At 35.5% G+C, this 21,262-nt stretch overlaps 1 protein-coding gene and 1 long non-coding RNA gene across 5 annotated transcripts; one reads left to right on the forward strand and one right to left on the reverse strand.

The window, feature by feature from the left end:
* The first annotated feature begins 2,006 nt into the window (after positions 1 to 2,006).
* Positions 2,007 to 20,743, forward strand: LOC117570542 (facilitated trehalose transporter Tret1). Of its 4 annotated transcripts, XM_034252258.2 has the most exons (5): positions 2,007 to 2,367; positions 9,512 to 9,554; positions 18,265 to 18,882; positions 18,946 to 19,197; positions 19,261 to 20,743. In XM_034252258.2, the coding sequence occupies exons 3-5, from the start codon at positions 18,289 to 18,291 to the stop codon at positions 19,834 to 19,836; spliced, it is 1,422 nt and encodes a 473-aa protein (XP_034108149.1). In that variant the 5' UTR covers positions 2,007 to 2,367; positions 9,512 to 9,554; positions 18,265 to 18,288; the 3' UTR covers positions 19,837 to 20,743. The 4 variants fall into 4 exon arrangements, with proteins under 4 accessions (XP_034108149.1, XP_051861574.1, XP_034108147.1 ...); XM_052005614.1 differs by lacking the exon at positions 9,512 to 9,554; XM_034252256.2 differs by lacking the exons at positions 2,007 to 2,367; positions 9,512 to 9,554 and adding an exon at positions 13,250 to 14,001.
* LOC127565704 (uncharacterized) lies at positions 20,446 to 21,197 on the reverse strand. The gene is made up of 2 exons (XR_007955042.1): positions 20,755 to 21,197; positions 20,446 to 20,632 (listed from the first exon to the last, which is right to left on the reverse strand). It is a non-coding gene; the product is annotated as an uncharacterized LOC127565704 (long non-coding RNA).
* Positions 21,198 to 21,262: the final 65 nt, after the last annotated feature.

The following is a 21,262-nucleotide window of genomic DNA, read 5'->3' on the forward strand; positions in this document are numbered from 1 at the left end:
CATAGAACTAGTGAAGTTTCCGCTTCGATTTTTTAGTAGATGCGGCTCCCCACAAAATAGCTTCATCAAAATATGCATCCTTTTTCATAAACCTTCCGTTTAGATTACAATAATTAAAAAGTTATCATACATTTATTTGTTTTTTTTTCACTGACCTGAAAATAGGTATATATATACATATATTTTATATTACCATCTACCATGATAAGTTGACTGTATTTTCTTGTTACCGTTCCAAATTATTTTGATCAAATATTGTGCAGATTTGATCACCGTGCTGATCAAATCAAGTTCAGAACCCCACATTTCATTGCCAATGACAAAACCATCGTAGCGAGCATAACCAACATCGCAATTAAAAAGTTTTATTTGTATGTAGAACTCATAATTATCATTAATTAAGCGATAGAGTTTCTCAAGTTTGATAAAGAAATCGCCATCGATCAGTCTAATTTCTATAGTAGTCATTATCACCTGAATCTCTGTGGAAAAACCAGCCAGCCGACACCAACAATCTCTCCATTGCATAGCACTGATAATGAAGGTATTTCAGTTAGTTGAATTTGATGAACTTCGATTGCATAGCCAAAAGGAACGCAATTGGTTGCAATCTTTCTGACGGTTCCATCTGTTGATAAGTTCTGGTTCTATATAGGATGATTTAGGTAATCGAATCGTTAACAGTTTCTCCTTTTAATTGTCAAAGGCAACGTATTAGATGCAAATGATTATTACTCATGCTTGAGATGTATGCGATCTCTCTATTTCATGCCTTCCGAGATTGTGTATCTAGATGCCTGAATCAGAGCTTGTTGAGAACTAATTTGCCTTCATACTGATTTGACAATAAACGATATTGCTATACTTACCTCGTTGCGAATTAATATTAAAACGTACCTCTATTGAGTTAAAATCTGTTCTGTTTCCAATGCTACAAAAATATAAAGCAAACGCTTTGAATCCATTAGTAAGAAACTACAAAATAAAACCAAACTGGTGTACTGAATAAATATTTTGAAAGATATCTAAAGACAATGCTTATTGCTGAATATATAAGAATATATAGAGTAGCTTACAGATAACAACAGACTTATGCTGAAAGCTTGGCCTGTTTGCGATTTATCATTAAAAAGAAAACAATCTTTAATAGATACTTTTTGCAAGTAAACAAATCTTGCTTACTTACAACTAATTGAATCACCCTCGCAAACAATAGTTTTTTTTTTAAATTCCCAGACGAATGCGTGTGCGTAAAGCAAAGCTTTTCGCACACCATTGAGAAATTGCACAGATAATTACGTATGAAGCTTACGTTTCTTACGTAAGCTTCAACGAAATACGAAACCAGCGTCCTTTGCCAAGGACAATGCCCAGCACACAGCATCCCCAAGGCACACACACACATACACAAACAAAACCTCACCTTCACACTCACATTGGTGCACACATCCTGTACGATGCGATGACGAAATTCGTGCATTTTAAGCGACGAAAATTCCAGCTTCTTCCCACACTTGACGTCAGAATTACGTTATTTTTTTTTTTACCTCATCGTTTATTCGATTTATTAGAATCCAGCATAAAGATTAAATTGTCACAACAATAAGAACAACATTGAGTAAAAGCAGTGTAAATTTCCCACTTTGACGCAGCATCTCTGCCGTTGTGTCGGCGTCGCTGCCCGGTACAGTGTGATTGTAAAAATGTGTAACGAAATATAAAATGTAAAATTAAGAATGTTAAGAATAATTGAATTATTCCATGATTGCAAATTTATTCAAAAATTTTGCACGCACTTCATTGATCATGTTTTTCACAATACGCATTATTATTCTCAGTTGTTAATAATATATTACAGTTTGTTAGACAGACTGCTGTGAAAAACGTTTTATTTATAGATGTTTTTGCTGGCACTCGTGACACTGTGCGCAGTCGCCTCATCGTGAAATTCTGTCGAGCTACTTACCCAACAACGGAGGCCCGTCATATCAACGATATCAGTTGTTTTAGCGAATTCGTCGCGCGCGGTAACTAACAAGAGCGACGAGCTGAAAAGATTTCGTTTTTCCCCCATGTCCATGTCCATAATTTAGGTGTACTTGTGTTCTCTCGGGGAGACCAAATGTTTCTGTAAAAAAAAAATCAAGTGTATTAAACTGTAATTTTGTCTCTGTGCCTCTCTGTTGGTTATTTTGTACTTTCGTATATTTTAATAAAATTACGCGCGCCTTCGAAAGCACAAATACCATCTGCCCTCCCCCCTATTAAGGACAATTCAAGTTCAAAGTGCTGCTGGAAGCTGTGAAGACCGAAAAAGCCTTCGAAAGCAAAAAGAAAACACGTGATTGTTGTTTTTGCCATCTTTGGGTAAGTTTTTGCCGGTCTCTGTACAGTTTGAAAAGCACTGCTGCAATTATAACGGACAATCAATTCGGCATCCGTTTTGTGCTGTTTCTGAAAATTAAAGAGAAATTACTAGTTGAATGTGCACAAAAGGCAGACAGTAAAAATAATGAGCTGAGAACAATTATAAAATTATTTACATCCGATTAAAAGAATTGAAAAGAAAATTTAAATTAAAACAAAAATAATTTTTTGGTAGCTTTTAATTTACGCGTAAGATGAAAATAGTGTAATTATATTAATAGAAAATAAAAATATAAATTATAATAAATGTTTACGATTGCTTTATAACAATTAAAATAAAATTGTGCGTACTTTCATTGAAATAAATGAGTGGTAAATATTCAATTCATTAGAATTTTATTACTCAAATATAAAATAAATAAATCTGAGATATTATAATACAATAATCCAGCGATAAGAAGAATTGCTCAGGAAGTTAATTGTTCTACTTTTAAATATAGCGCAATTATTGCTATCGCAAATTCATATAAATATGTTTATGTGGTTGGAGTGTTTATATCCCAAGTCTGAACAGTTCCTAATCATGCTCACTACAACAGAACTATATCAACTAGTGGCGTGTTACATTAATGGTCTAAGCTTAAAAAAATTGCTGACTTTAGCTTTAAATTTGCGAGACATTGGAACGTGCCAGTTGTCAACATTATGCAAAACAAATTGATTCATATCTGCAATAAGCATAATAAATATTCCCCAGTGACAAATGCAAAAATACGCATTGGTTTCCCACACGAATAGGTAAAATTAAATAGAATTTCTTCCCGTAGACAGTTAAAGTGAAACATTACAGACTCTCAACCTTAACCACAAAAAAAATCCCCCAGTTTGGAGTTAATTATTTTGCTTGACACGTTACGCTGACTTTAGTTGATTTTATTTTCAAACATGCGACTTTCTTATATTTGAAAAAGAATCACGTACTTAGGGATTTCCTGTTTAATGCACTATATTTTGTGGTCGGGATTGCGTTCTGATATTGCCTGATAAGGTTTATAAATTTTATGAATCCTACAATCAAGTTTAATGAAGGTTTTCAAATGAATTTACCGATAGGCATTAAATCAGTTTGTCAATGCTTTTGCATCTACGTGCAATTACTGACGTACTCCCTATGAGCAAAATCTTCTAGTGAAAATCATTAACTACTACGGGAGAAAAGAGAATTCCCCTGAAATACAGCTACGCAATTGCAACAAGTAGTTATACTGCTTTAAACTAGACTGATCAACGAGGAAGTACCCTATATACAGATATGTTCACACACTTTTAGTTAAATCAACATGTTGATTAAGAAATTACTTGTTAATATCAAAGTATATTTGTTTTTAGTTGCTCAACCTGCCGTCTGTGAAATGTGCAAAGGGTGTAGCAAAAAAGCACGGCGTAAACAAACCAAATGTTAATTAACACAGACTTAAATGAATGATTGCAATTTACGATGCGATGCACCCACAATAGGCTTAGTAGGAAATATGATAGATTTTCTAATGATGGATGCTACCTGGCGTCTGATAATTTGCATTTTGTGAAAAATAACAAATTGCTGGAATCATTATTATTATTGTGCCCCGGGGGAATGAAAAATCGGGAAAAACATGTAACGGCACAAGTTAACATCCCCGCATCACGTGTGCACTATGCAAATGACAGGTGAGTGTCGTTTTTTGAGGCGTAAAAAAGGCGTGGCAGGCGTGGCTGTGGCAGTTCCATCCACAGCTAGATGACGTCAAGCGACTATTGGGTCTTTTTTCACAGCCAATTTGTAAACAAGTTGGCCCAGCTACAGTTACAGTTACGGCCAAGTTGACTCGCATTGAACCTGGCTAATTGAAAATTTCCGATTGCATTTTGATTCAACGACAACAAAAGCAAAGGCGGAAAAGAAAATGAAACTATTCTGCCTGATGTGAAAATATTTTAGGAGGCAGAACAAGTCACAAGAATTTAATGGTATTTATTAGTCTAAAATCAAGTTCAAAAGTGTATGCAAAAAATATATAAACTAATATTTATGTATGTGAAAAGCCGCATGATAAATAGTGCAAAAAAGAAAAATGTCTTTGTGACGTTCACAAGAAAAATTTGAGGGCGTATCACGTAGTCAACGCCCACGCATTGCGTATGGAAAATTTTTTGAATTAAAATTAAATATATACTAAGTAGACATCTAGACAAAATAACTCAACAGCTGAATGAATGCGTACGTAGAGAGTGCGAGAGATTATCTTTTGGAACTGTTCAGCGTTTTGCATAATATGTATTGTTTTTTTTTTACTTTCTGTCGCAAGCATCACAAATTCGCTTAATAATATTTTTGCACTTATTTCAACAATTTTGTTTGTTTCTGTTGTTACGTATGAATGTAAACAAAGTCTTAACAACACTCGAAACGAATCGTATGATATTATTATTGAATTAAACTGCTTAAAAGTCACGTGTCAACGTTGTACTTTTTAGTTCTCGACATATCTCTTAATTACTATTAAATACAAGTGGTTAAATCTATCTTTAGATACTAATAAAAAACCGCAAACTCTTTGTAGATTATTTCTAAAAAATATATCAAACAATTCTTGAACGTGATGAGATATATACTGCATATATTCTATATTATTTTTTTGCGCATAGTATCGATGTTATCCATGTGATATAGTATACCGATCTGAGTACATTCAACATATACACTGACGCAACAAAAAACAATGTTCTCCGTGCCAAATTTTGCCCAGAAAATATTCAGATTTCCGAGCAAACACTGTACAACATAATAACTTACCATTTAATATATTTTTTAAATAGAATTTCAGATTTTATTTTCTTTTCATTTACCGCCATAATAAATGTAGCTTAATTGTTGTTAAATAAACATTAGGTTCCATGTTCAATTTGAACAGCTGCAGTAACGTTTGTTTTTATTGTCTTAGAACTAGAAGTTTACATTAATTATACATTTAAGCAACTATTTGAAACGGAAATCGTGCATTGTACTTGATAATATTGGCATTTTGGAAAGGTTAATAGGATATGAAATCGACATCACACGAATGCCAGTTGTCGAGAAGCTGACTGAATTTTTAATTTAAAATGTAAAATCATTAACGTAATTAACCTAAAAATACTGAGTTACTTTGTATCTTTAAAAGAAAGCAAGCTAAAGGCGGCAAAAATTACTCACAATACGTTATGTGGTTTATTTTTACAACTGTTTCGGTTTGGGACTCAAGGAAGTTATCGTTAAGGTTAAGAACTTATAACGGCTCGATCCGATTGCATCTGTTGCGAAACACGTTTTTCGTTTACTTTATTTTCGTGTTGCTTTTGAGCTTAATTTATTAAAAGTTCTGTTTCGATTTAGTGAACAAAATCACGTATTAAATTAATGATATTTGGGGATTTTATTCAAAATACTTTTAAAAGAGGAAGCAATTGAAATAATACAAATAAAACAATGAAAATGAATTTAAACAATGTTTGTTCTCAGCGAAATCAAAGCTTATCACTAAACTATAGCACAACTGTAAAGATTAGGAAATATTAATTAATGTCAAAATTTCCATAAGTAACACGCCAGGTCTACAATAGCTTTATAGCTTAGTCAATAACTAGGTTTCGAAACACGCAATAAGTCAACATTATTATTGTAACAGTTGTGAGTAAAAACAATTATTGCTATCAGACTTATAAAGCGGTGTCAACAACAACAGTGACTGACTAATGCTCATCAAAATAGAATAGAAAAAACCGAAAAATACTTGTACATTGAAAACAATTACCGGTTCTAGAAAATAAAAGTAAGCTGGTTTCGAAAAAAGTTTCCAAGCGGAAAACGTTATAAAGCTGTCCTGATATTTTACGTTAATTTATTTGCGTATCCCTCTCAGCAGAGTTGTAAAAACAACAGTTTAATTACCGTTCATTGGAACATATTTATTGATTATGTAGATAAGAGTAGTACCAAAGTGCCATCAACAATGATAAAGTGACTACTTATCTATGAGATCGTATGTTGCCATGGTTTCTATTTGTAGTTCTTTTCATAATTCGATTACAAGTGAAGTGCGGAACCCTCGACTGAAGTGTGGCACTTGATTTAATTACAGATCCTTAGCGTGGTCAAAGGGGAAAGCAATAAAATGCATGTGTGTACATAGTCTAGTATAAGGTTTAATGAGTTACTTGGAACAGCCTCAAATCTTATCAGTTCAATTGGCTACTGTTAGCTGTTATCATCGTGCACTCGTCTGTACTTTGTTCGATTGGTAGAGTTTACAACATTTTTCCTGCATTAGGGGCCCAGCATTCGCAACGAGCAACGCGTAAAGGAAAGCGACAACGAGAGAAAAACCACCCAAGTGCTGGATCGTATTGTATTCAATTTAATTGAGATCCCAGCCGTTACGGCGGGCCTCTGGACTGGCGTCTTTGATAACCCCTGCGGTGATCTTTTGTTGTCGCGCTGTCGAGGCGACAAGTCCACGATGTTGTCCAATGCCAAGCGATGGCCATGCAAGTCGCCCACTCACCTTTCACAGATAATCGTACGACCGACTGTGTGCCACACTAATCAAATTGTTGCAAATTGATGATAGAGCAGCCATTTGGGGCTCGTCCCTATCTCCGGCAATTGACATCATTTCCTTGCGTCAATCTGTGCTGTGTTCGAATAACAACATATAGTATGAGACTTGAGACTTGGACTTGAGTGAATATTCCGTTGAACTCACAGATAATTCTCGAATACAATTTCAAAAATTCCTCAATGTTGAATTAAAACATTCCAAAGTTGTTGTAGGCGAGTTTGACTGTAATTACTTGAGATTATGAAGAAATATTCCAATTTCATTGTTTGTTTAATCGCACGTGTATAACCCTAGAGTCACAGTCTTTGAACTTGAACACTTGCGGTTGCTTGAAAGTTTCTTAAGAATTACAAAGTACTTAGTAGAGCTCATGGTTGAACGGTTCATGAACGAAAGCCTGATTCAGCATTGATGTCGATCGATAGTCTATCTTAACCACAACTTCAGTTCTTTGTAATTCTCAGCATCCATGACTAAGTGTTTTAACAGTGATTAAAGTTAGTTATATATATAGTATAGTTAGGTGCATTTGATTAGCAGATAAATAATAGTAATGTATGATATCATTTAGTATCTCAGTGTTGTACTTGATTTTCTTATCTCAGTTGTCGTAAAGATTTCTTTTTATAAAACAAAAGTGCGCTCAATTGCCTCTAATAAATGCTCGAGGTAGTTGCTTCACTAATACTATTAGATTTTATCAGGCGCTTCATTCAAATATTTAATTTATTTCTTGTTGTGTGTGAATTTAATAAGGAAACTACTTGTTAACGGACGCGTGTTGTATTATTGTTGTATATCCGCATCATTCCATGAGTTTGGGCGTGTATTTCGGTAAATAGAATAATACAACATTTTATATTGCCGGCTGTCAATCAAATAAAGAAAGAGAGTATGTTTAGTACTTCATAGTTGGATCAACACTGCAGTCAATAAATAACCGAAAATAAGCGCACCATATCTGAATAATATCTGGGGGGTCATAAAGCGATTTAGGGGTATAACACCCATATGAAATATCGCGATAAGCCGCGGGAAAACTAAAACGATAACTCATCGATGCTCGGTGCAATATATATGGCTAAACAATCCTATAAACACTCATATATATGTATGTATACAGCCATTGTATTCATCGTGTGGTATTGAAATATAGATAAGACTAGCGCTGTGTTTAGGTTATGCTGATAAGCGCACTTCTCGATTAGTGAGCGTCGTCTTATATTCTCAAGTGTCTAAATACGCACTTAAGTACTATGCTGGAAAATCAATAGGTTTTAATATTTAAAAACATATGGTCTTGAGATTTGTTTAGGATATTTGATGCCCGAAAATTGTAAAATGAGTTTTATGGCTTAAGTCAGGAAGTGCGCCCAAATAAATAAGTATGTAAATCCACTTGAGATGTGCTCTAGAATATATAATTTCATTTTCATAAGAAATTTCACTAATATACAATCATTGAAAATAAAACAATAACTCATACAGGGTATAAATCGTAATGTAATATATTGGCTACTATTGTATTCACATATGTGTGTATTTCATTGCCGGCTGTCAATCAAATAAAGAAAGAGAGTATGTTTTAGTACTTCATAGTTGGATCAACACTGCAGTCAATAAATAACCGAAAATAAGCGCACCATATCTGAATAATATCTGTCATAAAGCGATTTAGGGGTATAACACCCATATGAAATATCGCGATAAGCCGCGGGAAAACTAAAACGATAACTCATCGATGCTCGGTGCAATATATATGGCTAAAACAATCCTATACACTCATATATATGTATGTATACAGCCATTGTATTCATCGTGTGGTATTGAAATATAGATAAGACTAGCGCTGTGTTTAGGTTATGCTGATAAGCGCACTTCTCGATTAGTGAGCGTCGTCTTATATTCTCAAGTGTCTAAATACGCACTTAAGTACTATGCTGGAAAATCAATAGGTTTTAATATTTAAAAACATATGGTCTTGAGATTTGTTTAGGATATTTGATGCCCGAAAATTGTAAAATGAGTTTTATGGCTTAAGTCAGGAAGTGCGCCCAAATAAATAAGTATGTAAATCCACTTGAGATGTGCTCTAGAATATATAATTTCATTTTCAGAAATTTCACTTTAACCGAAGATTGAAGTGAAAAAAAAATGTATAACTCTTACAGGAAATTAACCTCGTATGTAATATAAAATTTAAAACATATGTTTCATCATTTATTTAAATTGTTAAATAATAAATGCGCCGAAAATTGACTGAGTAATCAACACGTTTAGTGCGAGTGCTTGCCTAGTACAGTTTTAGAAGCGCTTGTTTTCTCGCAGTCGTGTACAGTTTTGATAGCATTGCACGACATGATATTCAAACTGTAAAAAGCTTGTTTAGAAGCTTTGAGTGCAACGAGTGCTTTTGTCCGTTATAAATTGAAGGCGCAATAAACGTGATTTAATTCAAATCAATAAATTTAATAAACAAATGCATTTTATTGTTTTATTTACAGAAACTTAGTCGAACTTGGGATTAAATTGCAATTTAAATCAAAGGTAATTTATTCTTTACTACTATATGAAATCATTGAATACTTTATTGTTATATCGAATTAATTTTTGCGCATAATTTTAAATACATTTTAACAACGGGATTTATATATTTATTTATATTTGGAAAATGAAAAGTTGAGAAACTTTAGAAAGAGATAGACTAGCAAATTAGTGTGTTTACAATGTGGCAATTGTGACAGTTTCAAAAAGTTTTTGGCAGCCAAACGAATGTCTTGTTATTGTTCTGGTTCTTGCCTCCACACATTCACATTCACATTCATTTCGTTTTCATACTCAAGGACGCATCAGTCGATGTTGCACGTAGATACATTGACCTTCAGTCAGGCGAGGGCGTCGTATCGATTTTTAAGCTAAGCCGTAATCCGAAAGCCGGCGGTCTAAAGAAAAAGTAAATGCGATTTATCGAGTAAATGGACGCGTGTTACATCGCAAGTTCAAATGTAGGTCAAACCAAATAAAATAATGACAAATCAGCGAAAATCTCATAGTTGCACTTGAACTGTTGGAGAATCGCGTGATTTGTGTGGCAACAACAGCAACTATTGTAGATAAACGGCACTGAAATTGTAGCTCAAATCTTGAAATATATGATGTGTGCTGAGCACAAATATAAATATATCTGCAACTGCATGTGTGTCGATGCGAGAGCGTTTACGTGTGTATGTGTGTGTATGTGATGAGGGGCACGTCTGCCGGCGATTGCTGATTGGCCAAGTGTTTTGGGGCTTGGCTCTTGTGACGTCACACGCACCGCTAACCGAAATACATGCTGAAATGTAAATGTATCTGTGAGATACATTTCGCATGACGTCGCTGGCATTGACGTAGTTCACCGCACCGCTCTGCACCGCTCACACACACACATTCAGCCTAATGAGCTTTTTACGTAACACTTGGCGATGCGGGGGGGCTCTAGAGAGTTTCGCCGTTTGCTCAGCACTAACTGTTCGTCTGTGCTCCGTAATTAGTATACACACACAATGCTAAGAGTGCACCATTGCGTGCTCTGGTCATGCCCCATAGGTACATACCACCAGATACAGATACAGCTACGGATACATAAAAACAGAAACAGCTATACTCTACACACTTGGTATGCTAGCATGCTTTTAGGCGCTCTGCGCGCCTGATCCAACCGTGAAGCGTGCCAAATGTTTGGTTGTATTTCAGTCCCAGCTTGCTGCGGTTTTAACAGATGTAGATACAAGATACAACGCGTACTCACTTTCACTGCGCATGCATTAACTACGTCATACTTAAAAACGAACCAGTTAAACACTTTGTTAAAGTTGTACAGTGAAACTTCACTTAAATGAACGGAGATATGCAAAAGAATATATCTTTAAAAGGAAATTAATATTTTATTGGTCAATCTAAGAAAATGGGTTTATGGTTATTCTTCGGCAAAATAAATTTTGAAATTAACATAGTAATTTAAAGTAGTAGAGATTCTTAGGATTTGAAATTAATACTTTATACCAAAAAATACCAAAAATAGTAATCGCAATGAATAATTTTTATTATTATTAATTTTTTTTCGTGAAATTTGTATTCAACTAAATTTGATTACCTAAATTGTTCTCTTTACAAAAATTGATTAAATTGTGAAAACAAATATTCAGATTTTAGTAGTTTGTAATTTATTACTGTAAAGAACCATTATAGAATGCCTACTTGCATTTCCATACTCAACGATTATCTACCTATGGTAAATAGATAACATTTTTTTATATAATCGAAAGTTTGTTTAATAGTTTTTGTTTTGCTGCTATTTGTTTGTGTGATATGCGTGCATAATGAGCTCATTTCCTAAGCCACAGTTGACGCGTATAGTCGTAACATTTGTTTATAGCATTGTCATGTTTATTCATTTGCCTATTATACCCTGTAAAGGTTTGGAAAGTCATGGGCTAGATACATTTAAGAATACTTGCAGTATACAAATTTAATTTTATTAGAAAGTATTTTATTGTCATTAATTATTAGCAAAAAAAAAAAAAATTTTTATCAATTTTTCATTTATGAAAAGCATATCTCATAGTCGCTATTGGCCATCCAACTAGTTGTTGACTATGTGGAACAAGAATTTCAATAAATTTACACAGACTGACACTCATATGTGCTTGCTCAAATACTCAACGAATTGTGCCTCCATGCACTCATTGACTGAGTACCTCATTTTCATTATGGAATATACATATATTATGTTAGGTTTTCTCGTATATCAGGAAGACAAACGTGATGCATTGAATACATGCATCGATGCATAAGAAAAACACAAACAGATATTTCCCCCAGATACTGAGTAGACAAGAATGAATGCGTCTTTATCGTAAGATACATAAAAGAAAATTCTCATTCTCTCGTCGGACTCGTGCATTTTTCGTATCGAATGCAAACAATGTAAATAGCTTGCTGGAGTTGTGCTGTGTACACGTTTTTGTATATGGAAATGCATATATTTACACTGTCCCCACATGTGTGTATGCATCTATAGATATATCTATCTATAATTCATCTAGATTATGGACAATTTTAATGATTTTGCTTTCTTTTTCTCGCACTGAATCTGGAGCATTGAAATGAAATGCATAACAAATGTCAGCGGGGAAAATTAATTTGCGTAATTAAATCTGTAAATATATTTAACAGGTTCTTTGTGTAAGAGAATCGAACAAAAGATTTCTGGAAATATATTGTAAATAAAATAGTGTATTAACCCTGAAATGACATTTGTAAATGGGACATTGATTGAGTAAAGCGAATTGCAGTGCGTGTTAAACATTTAATAAACTTACTTTTTAAGACTCAAAGTCTTATAATATATTTTTAACTTAATAATGAATATTTCCTTTAAATTCCTAACTAAAAATAATTACTCAACTTTTAAAGAATAAATTATACTTGATATTAAAGTAACACGCTCCAATAATTTGTTTGAATACTAATAAGATAAAATAGTCTCATCACTTTAATTGAGAGCTTCATTCGAAAACTTTCCAGCTGCCATTCATTATTTATGAATAAATTATACATGCCTTTAAGTAAAGTTTTAACACTCCAATAACTCTATATATAGTTAAAGGGTTTTTAATTGCTCAACATTTTAGCAATTGATTTATGCAGCTTGAATTGATCCCAGTTAGTTTTGCGTTCTGTAAGTTTTTGGGTAAATGCTGACGTTTATATGGTTGTGTATATGCAAGAACTTTACAATCAGGCATACATTTACATGCATTGTAACGCAATTGAGGTCACATGGAAGTGAGCAGAAGTGAGGATCGTTAGCCTTCTGCATGTTCGTGCTCGCAAATGCGGCGAAGTCGTCGCTTGCCTTGAAACTCAAAGTGAATGCAACTGCAGACTGCACTTAACAACAACAACAACAACAATAACAAGAACAACAACTGTCTGTTGCTGATGCAAAATAAGAAAGCGAAAAGAAAACGAAGAACAAAAATCAAAGGCGCTTACAATTCCAGTTTGTTGCAAGTCAATAGCCTCAGTGGCCACCCCACCGCTTGGTGGACCAGCGAGAGAGCGGCACAAAGAGAGCGCGACACACACACATAGCAAAGAAGAGAGAGAGCAAAGAGAGCGAGCGAACGTCTGAGTGAGAGTCCATTATCCAGTGTAGAGCCCGGCGTTGCTGGTTTTATGATTTGGCGCGTCATTTGCGAGCCAACAGTCGCTGCGTGCGGTTAAAAAATAAGAGATATACAGATACGTTTTTTTCATTTCAAACGTTTGAGATACATTCATCGAGTGTCTGTCAGTCTGTGTGTAGAACATTGCGTGTGAGCTGCGTGTGTGTCTTGGCCAAGGGACAATCGAAGTGCAGTTAATAGTAGACAGCAACATGTTTGCCAAGCATCGCGCATGCGCCTAAAAGTATACTCGACATTTGCGACGTGGGTGGGCAACGCATTTAAAGGACAAACGTCTGTTCGGGCACGGCCAAAGGACATTCGAACTTCTCGCCTATTATTCAACAATCTTGGCAATTGCAAAACCCAAAAAAAAAAAGAAAGAAATAATCGCAAACAAAACGACGTGCTTCACAAATTAAACAAACTGAAACAAAAGCAAACGCATTGAATACCAAACATATCCACAAGTGACATAATACACATCAAAAAGAAAAGACGAGCTTTCAAATTGTGTTTAAGCAATCAATTAGTGCGTCTCGCAGCTATAAACTACAATCTATATCTTGTGAAACAAATACATATATATATCTGGCAATATGTCAACGGCATCCTATAGCAATTCCAGCGGCGATGAGGCCAATAAAAAGGCCGAGGCCCAGAACGAGGAGAGCTCCCACCTGCTGGAGACGAACGAGACAAACGGTGCCAAATATGGCTCCCGGCAAGCGGTAAAAATAGTCAAAGCTAATGCCACTGAAAGTGCCAATGCCAGTCCGCAAGTAATGAGCCATATCGCATATATTTACCAAACTTTTTGCTAACTGGTGCTGGTACTAAAAACCCATATTAACATAATTTAAGTAACTCTCCCATTTTCGAAATGTATTTGCCGACTTTGTCTATGTTTGACCTTGACAAAGAAAGAACGAAAAAAACAAACTGGAGTTGTCTAATTAGCGTTATGCGAAGTGAATTTCTGTCCAGTTGGCTTGCCGGAAATATCATAAATATTTACTCAGTATGCTATCTCAGAGAGGGAAAGCTAATAATGCTATCATAGAAGTCAGAGTAGAGAGAACTACAGTCGATCTCAAAAAGAAATTTTGTACTAAAAAATCTTCCAAAAAACAACTCAATTTACTAACAATTATGTCAAAACAGATTCGAATTCATCCCATAAGGAAATACCTCTATATTTGAGCATATGAAGTTCATGTGTTCGGAAACGCGCCCAACCATAATCCGCATTACGGATGTGATTCAAAGCGAACGCATAAAACAAAAACAAAAATATTCAACAGTCATTTCATTGAATGCATTGTCCGGAACATGTTTGAAATAATTCAATTACATTTAGGTTTTTTTTTGGTTTTCTCGTGTATAGCTGTTGCTCTTTTATTATTGTAAATTAAGCAAACAAAATATTATTATTTTCACTGCTAATGACTCACGTGCTTGTGATCTATACGCCCCCTCATTGGGGACCAGCTCTAGCGATAAGGTCGCTTATCATTTCGGTGCTTTCTGCAGAAAAGCATTTGAAAGTAGTTTCGTTTTGTTATTAATGAATGATTTTTGTTTATCATGTCTGCGGCATCTTGCGACCTTGTCCAACTTAAAAGCACACACAAGCGAAGAAAAAAAATAAAAACCATAAAAATTGATCGAAATAGAAAGTTTTTTGGTATACTTTTACCCCTATCCAATTAACTGATAAGCCCTCAAAAAAAAACAAAAAAAAAAAAAAAATCAAAAATATAGATATGAAAAAATGCTGACATATATGTCGAACGAAACCACAAAGACTTAGAGCAAATATGGTTAACAAATTGACGTTAATGATATTCAGCAACATTATGAGCATTAGGCAAAGTTTCCCATATAATGATCATTGATTAGTAGATATTGTTATCTAATAATTATTTAAAATGTAGCTTAAGTTTTGAAATGAATATATTTATTTGTCACTCTGATTGAAATGATTCAATTGATTGAGCACCAAATGAAGCGACAATTGCGACACTCGCGCTGTCTAAGTATAGCACAAACTTGGGTGTACATAAAGATTTACTAGCTGAGCATAAATAAATAATATATATAGTATATGCATTTCATTTCAACTGATCTAATAATAGCATAAAGTATTTTTAAACTATTTCCTAAAACATTGCGGGTATTTTTCTTATATGGGATATTTCTTAATTAAGAAATAAACTTGTTCTGAATATCCAGAAAATACGCGAGGAATTTTTATTGGATAAAAATTCACATGTGTAAACGTGTTATGCATTTGCATCATAAAATTTTATGTTCATTACTAATTTATTCAGGTAGCCGGGAATTTTACAGCTAACGAGCATTTAAATTAAATTCAGTTGAAAACTCAGGAAATAATCTTCTTTGGGGAATAAAAATGCAGTTAAGTTTTATTCTGCGTATTCCCTTAGGTGACATTGAAACGAACTTGAGACACAAGGACTAAGCTATGGCAATGACATTCGGCTATCATGTTGACCCGGCTCGAAGCGAGAGAGAGAATACTTAGGCGTAGTTGCGTAGGAGGCCAACAACAACAAGTTATTGGGCCGGTTAACTGCCAACGTTAATCTAAATATAGTTGAGAGCACTCTGACCACATAAGCCAACACAGCATAGCAAAATATCGATTTCAGACACCGACTTTGGTTAACAGCCACGTCGGAGGTGTGTCCCCAGTCACGTTAAGAGCAACAACAACAACAACAACAACAATAACAAGAACAGCGAAAGCTAATGCAACTGCAGCAGGCGCGTGGGCGCGTCTCTTTGCGGTTGCAACTCTCGGCCAGCATTTGCCATATGCGGAAATGAATATTGCCTTCCACACTGACGTGGGCTGTGATTGGATATATGTATAGTGTACGAGCATGTGGATGTATTATATTTATGGGATTGCAGCTGAGATTAAACCACATACTTTTAGTGGGCGGCAAATACGATAAAGTAAATGGCTAAAGGAAACGACAGCTAGCGGAGAGGAGCAAAGTAAACTAGACGTTTAACGATCAAGACTGCAGAGTATGAAAATATGAAATGTGCACTATGAAAATGGATTGTCATTAATAAAATATTATCTTAAATCTTAAATGAAAAATTGCCAGTCCTTCACTCAACAAGTTACCTATTTAAAATGGTCAACAGCGTATACTTAATTTAGTAATATGAAAAATCGCAGAAATAATTGAAATCATGTTGAGCTTTCATGCCTGTATTTACATAATCAACTTTTCAATCCACCATTACATGCAAATTTCAATTTAAAACTACAACTCAGGTAGCAGTCATAAATATAATCTACGTATACTTAATTTTACTAGGTCGCATTAGAGGCAATAAAAAGAATTAGGTAAAGCTTTTGCCGGAGCTTTCATTGACTACAAGTCCATTGACGTTTGATACTGAATTATCGTTTATTAATTGGCAGAATTATGGCCAGGTACACACAGATAATACCCTAAGTATTTGGCATATCGATTGGGCACGCGATAACATACATATGTAGTACCTTTCATCGATAGCAATGTAATTTATGGCCAGGAAGCGTGCCAGGGCCAAGGCTGGCAAATGTTTAATTGGCAGCGCTTCAGCACACCCATATCGTATATGTAATATATATTAATAAGTTCGCAATAATATAATGCAAACCCATTCATTTTGAGGGCGTTCTATTTATTCGAAGTTTAGTTTTGTTTAGTTCAGCAGCGCAAGCAAGTGGCAAATGTGGTCTTTATTTAAATTATTCGTGGTTTCGCTAAGGATATACAAAGCACCCAAATTAATGTTAAGGTAACAGCAGAATATTTACAAAGTGTTAACAGTCGAAAATTTAATTGATAATTTAATTAAGAGTTTAGATCTTCTTATTTTTATATGCTACTGTTAAAGGTCAGTTAACAGCCAAAGATCTCAAGTTAATGTTAAGTTGATAACACAACAATTCCAGAGAGTGGTTTTCTTAAAATATTAATGATATCCCATATTGTGTTAAGAGTTTAGTTTTACTTATTCTCAATCATCATAATATAATGTAATAACAAATTATTTACAGAGTGTTAGAATAAAAATTAATCGTTGTATTCATAGTTCAGTTCTGATTATTCTTTATGAAATTGCCACTTAATTTTTTAACAAAGTGGCATTGTTCAAGCTAAGTTAACAGGGAATAACATAATATATACAGAGTATTAATAATGTTATGTTAAGAGTTCCCGATCATATACAATATATTATATGTAGTTCGGTTCTGTTTTTCTCAATCATTTACCTCTTAACAAAGTGCCACTGTTAAAGCTTAAACAGCCACTTAAGTACTGTTAACAATGCTGTAAGATTAAGTGGTTCTTTAATAATATAGCACTTTCGTTCAAGTTATATACTTAGTTAGTTTGCCCCCTTGATAAAGTCAGATTAGACTATCTACACATCCATAAATATATTCTCCAATTGAAAGTAATCTTTCAGCATTCCAATGCCCAATATTTTGTGCACTTGCTGCTAATTATGGTTTAATAGCCTCAAAATTAACTCTCGAAGTCGGAAATCAAACTGTTGCACCCAGCGAATTGAGGAAATCACTACTTGTTATTTATCTGGAAGAGCTATCAGTAAATAGTTAATACCTATGAATGTTCGCACGTTCCTTTTGCGTGCTATCAGTAAGCCGGGGTCTTATATACCACGAGCCTGTCCTTCTGTTTACTTCTCAACATTTTGACAGCTGGGGGTAGTGTGGAAAATTTGTCTCAAACAACTTGGCGAAAAAAAAGTCGGGCTAACACTATCGCAGCGTCATAAAGCTTCTAATCGCCGGGTGAGGGGCATAATCATGAGGCTTATTGCCCAACGGCGATTCGATTGATTTGATAATACATCGCCATCAACAGAGTCAGGTAGTTAGTCAGGCACTCCAACCGTGTGCACACACCAAGTACTATAATAGTAACACACTTGAAGTCACCATTGGTTAACGTATATTTTGTGCTTCGTTATTATTCGTTCGACAGGATCAGGAGAATCTATTGGGCAACATGGTGCACACGTCCACGGAGAATAAGTCGAGAACACTGCCACAATATGTGGCAGCCTTGGCAGCAGCTGGTGGCGCCTTTGCCGCTGGTACTTTGCTTGGCTGGACATCGCCCTCAGAGAAGGAGATCACCGATGGAGATGCCTATAGCTTCGATGTCAACGATGAGCAATTCTCATGGGTTGGCGCCTTCATGACGCTGGGTGCTGCCGTTGTCTGCATTCCAATTGGTTTCCTCATCAATTTCATTGGACGCAAGTGGACTATGTTGTTGCTCGTGCTGCCTTTCGTCCTGGGCTGGGCGCTGCTGATCTGGGCCCAGAATGTGGTCATGATGTACATTGCACGTTTCATTTTGGGTATCGCTGGCGGTGCTTTTTGTGTTACGGCTCCCATGTACACTGGTGAAATCTCGCAGAAGGATATTCGCGGCACGCTGGGAAGCTTCTTCCAGTTGATGATCACTATTGGCATTCTGTTTGTGTACGGTGTTGGCTCTGGTCTTAACGTGTTCTGGATGAGCATCGTTTGTGGCTTGCTTCCCATCATCTTTGGCATCATTTTCTTCTTCATGCCGGAGTCGCCCACCTATTTGGTAAGTAACTCAACAGCTCTTGAAGTTTGAGTGATAAACCAATAAATAATATTTTCTGTATAGGTTTCAAAGAATCGCTCGGAGGCTGCCATCAAGTCCATTCAATGGCTGCGTGGTAAAGAGTATGACTACGCCCCAGAGATGGAGGAACTGCATCAGATTGACCGTGAGATTCGTGAGCAGGAAGTTAATATTTGGGCAGCCCTGACCCGTCCAGTGACCATCAAGGCCATGAGCATCAGTTTGGGTCTCATGTTCTTCCAGCAAGTGAGCGGCATCAACGCTGTCATTTTCTACTCCGCTGGCATCTTTACGGTATGCATTCCATCAAAATCAATAGTGGCTTCCGGTGTTTAATTTAGTTTTCATCATTTACAGGCAGCAAAGACTGGCATCAATGAGAGTATGTCGACCATTTTGATTGGTGTGATGCAGGTGGTGGCCACTTTTGTCTCCACCCTGGTTGTGGACAAACTGGGACGTCGCATTCTGCTGCTCGCCTCGGGCATTGTGATGGCTCTTTCCACCACTGCGATCGGTGTGTACTTCTTTTTGAAGGACCAGGATGAGGCTCAAGTGGAGAATCTTGGCTGGCTGCCAGTGACCAGCTTGTGCGTCTTCATTATCATGTTCTCCATTGGCTTCGGCCCGGTACCATGGCTGATGATGGGTGAACTGTTTGCCACAGATATCAAGGGATTCGCTGGCTCTATTGCAGGCACTACCAATTGGGTGCTGGCCTTCATCATCACGAAGACATTCAAGAATCTTACCGATGGATTGGGCACAGGCGGCACCTTCTGGCTGTTCGCTGGCCTCACCGTTGTCGGCATCGTCTTTGTCTTCTTCATTGTGCCCGAGACGAAGGGCAAGAGTCTGAACGAGATTCAGCAGGAGCTCGCCGGCAATCGCAGTGTAGTGGAGCAATCGAATGGCGTGCAGAGCAAAAAGTGAACGAGCTTTGCTTTCAGTTAAATGATTTTTACATTTTACGTTATGTTAAGTGCAGGTCAAGTTCCGTTTTCAATATGAGCACAGCAAAGCAGACAGATAGACAGAATGGAAGAGAATGAAGGGAATGGGAGAGTTTGCAAGAATGAAGACTGAAGGTCAAGTGCATAATAGACAGATATATATAATATATGTATATGTTAGGGCTCTGTTAAGTTACTGTTAACGCACTGTTAGCTCAACCACACACACAACACAACACACACACATATTTCAACCGCCATTGTGTTTTGTTTTATTTCCGTTTCTTGCTAACTTCACGCGGCCATACAAAAGACAATAGAATTATAACAGTAAGTGCTATATATATACACACACATACATACTAACACGTACTATAATATATGCATACTCAAATCTGAAAATTGGAACAATCCTTTTTAAATGGTATTTATAGCAAATATTCAAATGCTTTGTGTGTATTTATATAGATCAAAATGAATTACTGTCGGTTCAATAACTGTCTGTTGTGCGTAATTCGAAACATTCAGTTTTTTTATTATATATAAATTGTATTTACATTAAGCATTTTAGCGTCTGTTTTATTTGTAAGCCATGCATATTTATTGTCGAAACGATTTTTATAATTTTTAATGGAACAAACAAACAGAAATTAAACATATTCAATCACACAATCGCTGTTTACTCGCATCACACAACAGCTCAAAAGTTACATGCGTTATATCATTGTTACAATAATCTGCATCCAATTTTTTGAAAATATCGATGTAAATTCTATCTAAAAAATCAAATGTATGTAACATATATGTACATCACACGCGATGCAGTTAAATATGTAGTGAGAAAAATATATTAATATATGTATGTTGTAAATAAACTTGAAAACAAATCTTTTATTACCATTGTCTTTTGGGTAACATTAAAATTTATCTCCAAAGATTTTATTTGCGTCCTCAAGTTTCTCTACATCGTCGGTTATCATCTTATCTTCACACTCTTCAAAGACGTCTTCTTCATCATCTTGCTTGGTCGTTTGATTATTTTCTGAATTATCATTCGGTACTCCATCAATGACCAGCGGTTTCCGCTTGTGAAGCGTAACCAATGAAAGAGTATTTAACGACGCCTCTAGCCGCTCCATGCGCTCAATCAAACTGGCCACACGCCTATTATAATCTTCAAGCTGATTCGTTTGCTGGCTGCAATTCATTGTGAAGCCACTTAGAAAACAAAATTTAATATGAATTTGGTATTATATAATTTTGAAACAACCTGAGAACTAACAATATAAGTTGAGTGTTATATTGATATACTTAACAGAGCTAACATGATCGAAAACATTATTCAAGTGAGGTAAGTTTTGAAAAATACGCTAAAAACTCAATTGAATGAAATAGAATAGAGAACT

This window comes from Drosophila albomicans, chromosome 3 (assembly GCF_009650485.2).
Source record: "Drosophila albomicans strain 15112-1751.03 chromosome 3, ASM965048v2, whole genome shotgun sequence".
Taxonomy (NCBI): Eukaryota; Metazoa; Arthropoda; class Insecta; order Diptera; family Drosophilidae; genus Drosophila; species Drosophila albomicans.

Bases quoted from the DNA above. Each gene is read 5' to 3' on its own strand.
- LOC117570542 (XM_034252256.2), top strand. From the start codon at position 13,819: ATGTCAACGGCATCCTATAGCAATTCCAGCGGCGATGAGGCCAATAAA. The intron at 18,883-18,945 runs GTAAGTAACTCA...TTTTCTGTATAG, and splicing joins CGGAGTCGCCCACCTATTTG to GTTTCAAAGAATCGCTCGGA. The intron at 19,198-19,260 runs GTATGCATTCCA...CATCATTTACAG, and splicing joins ACTCCGCTGGCATCTTTACG to GCAGCAAAGACTGGCATCAA.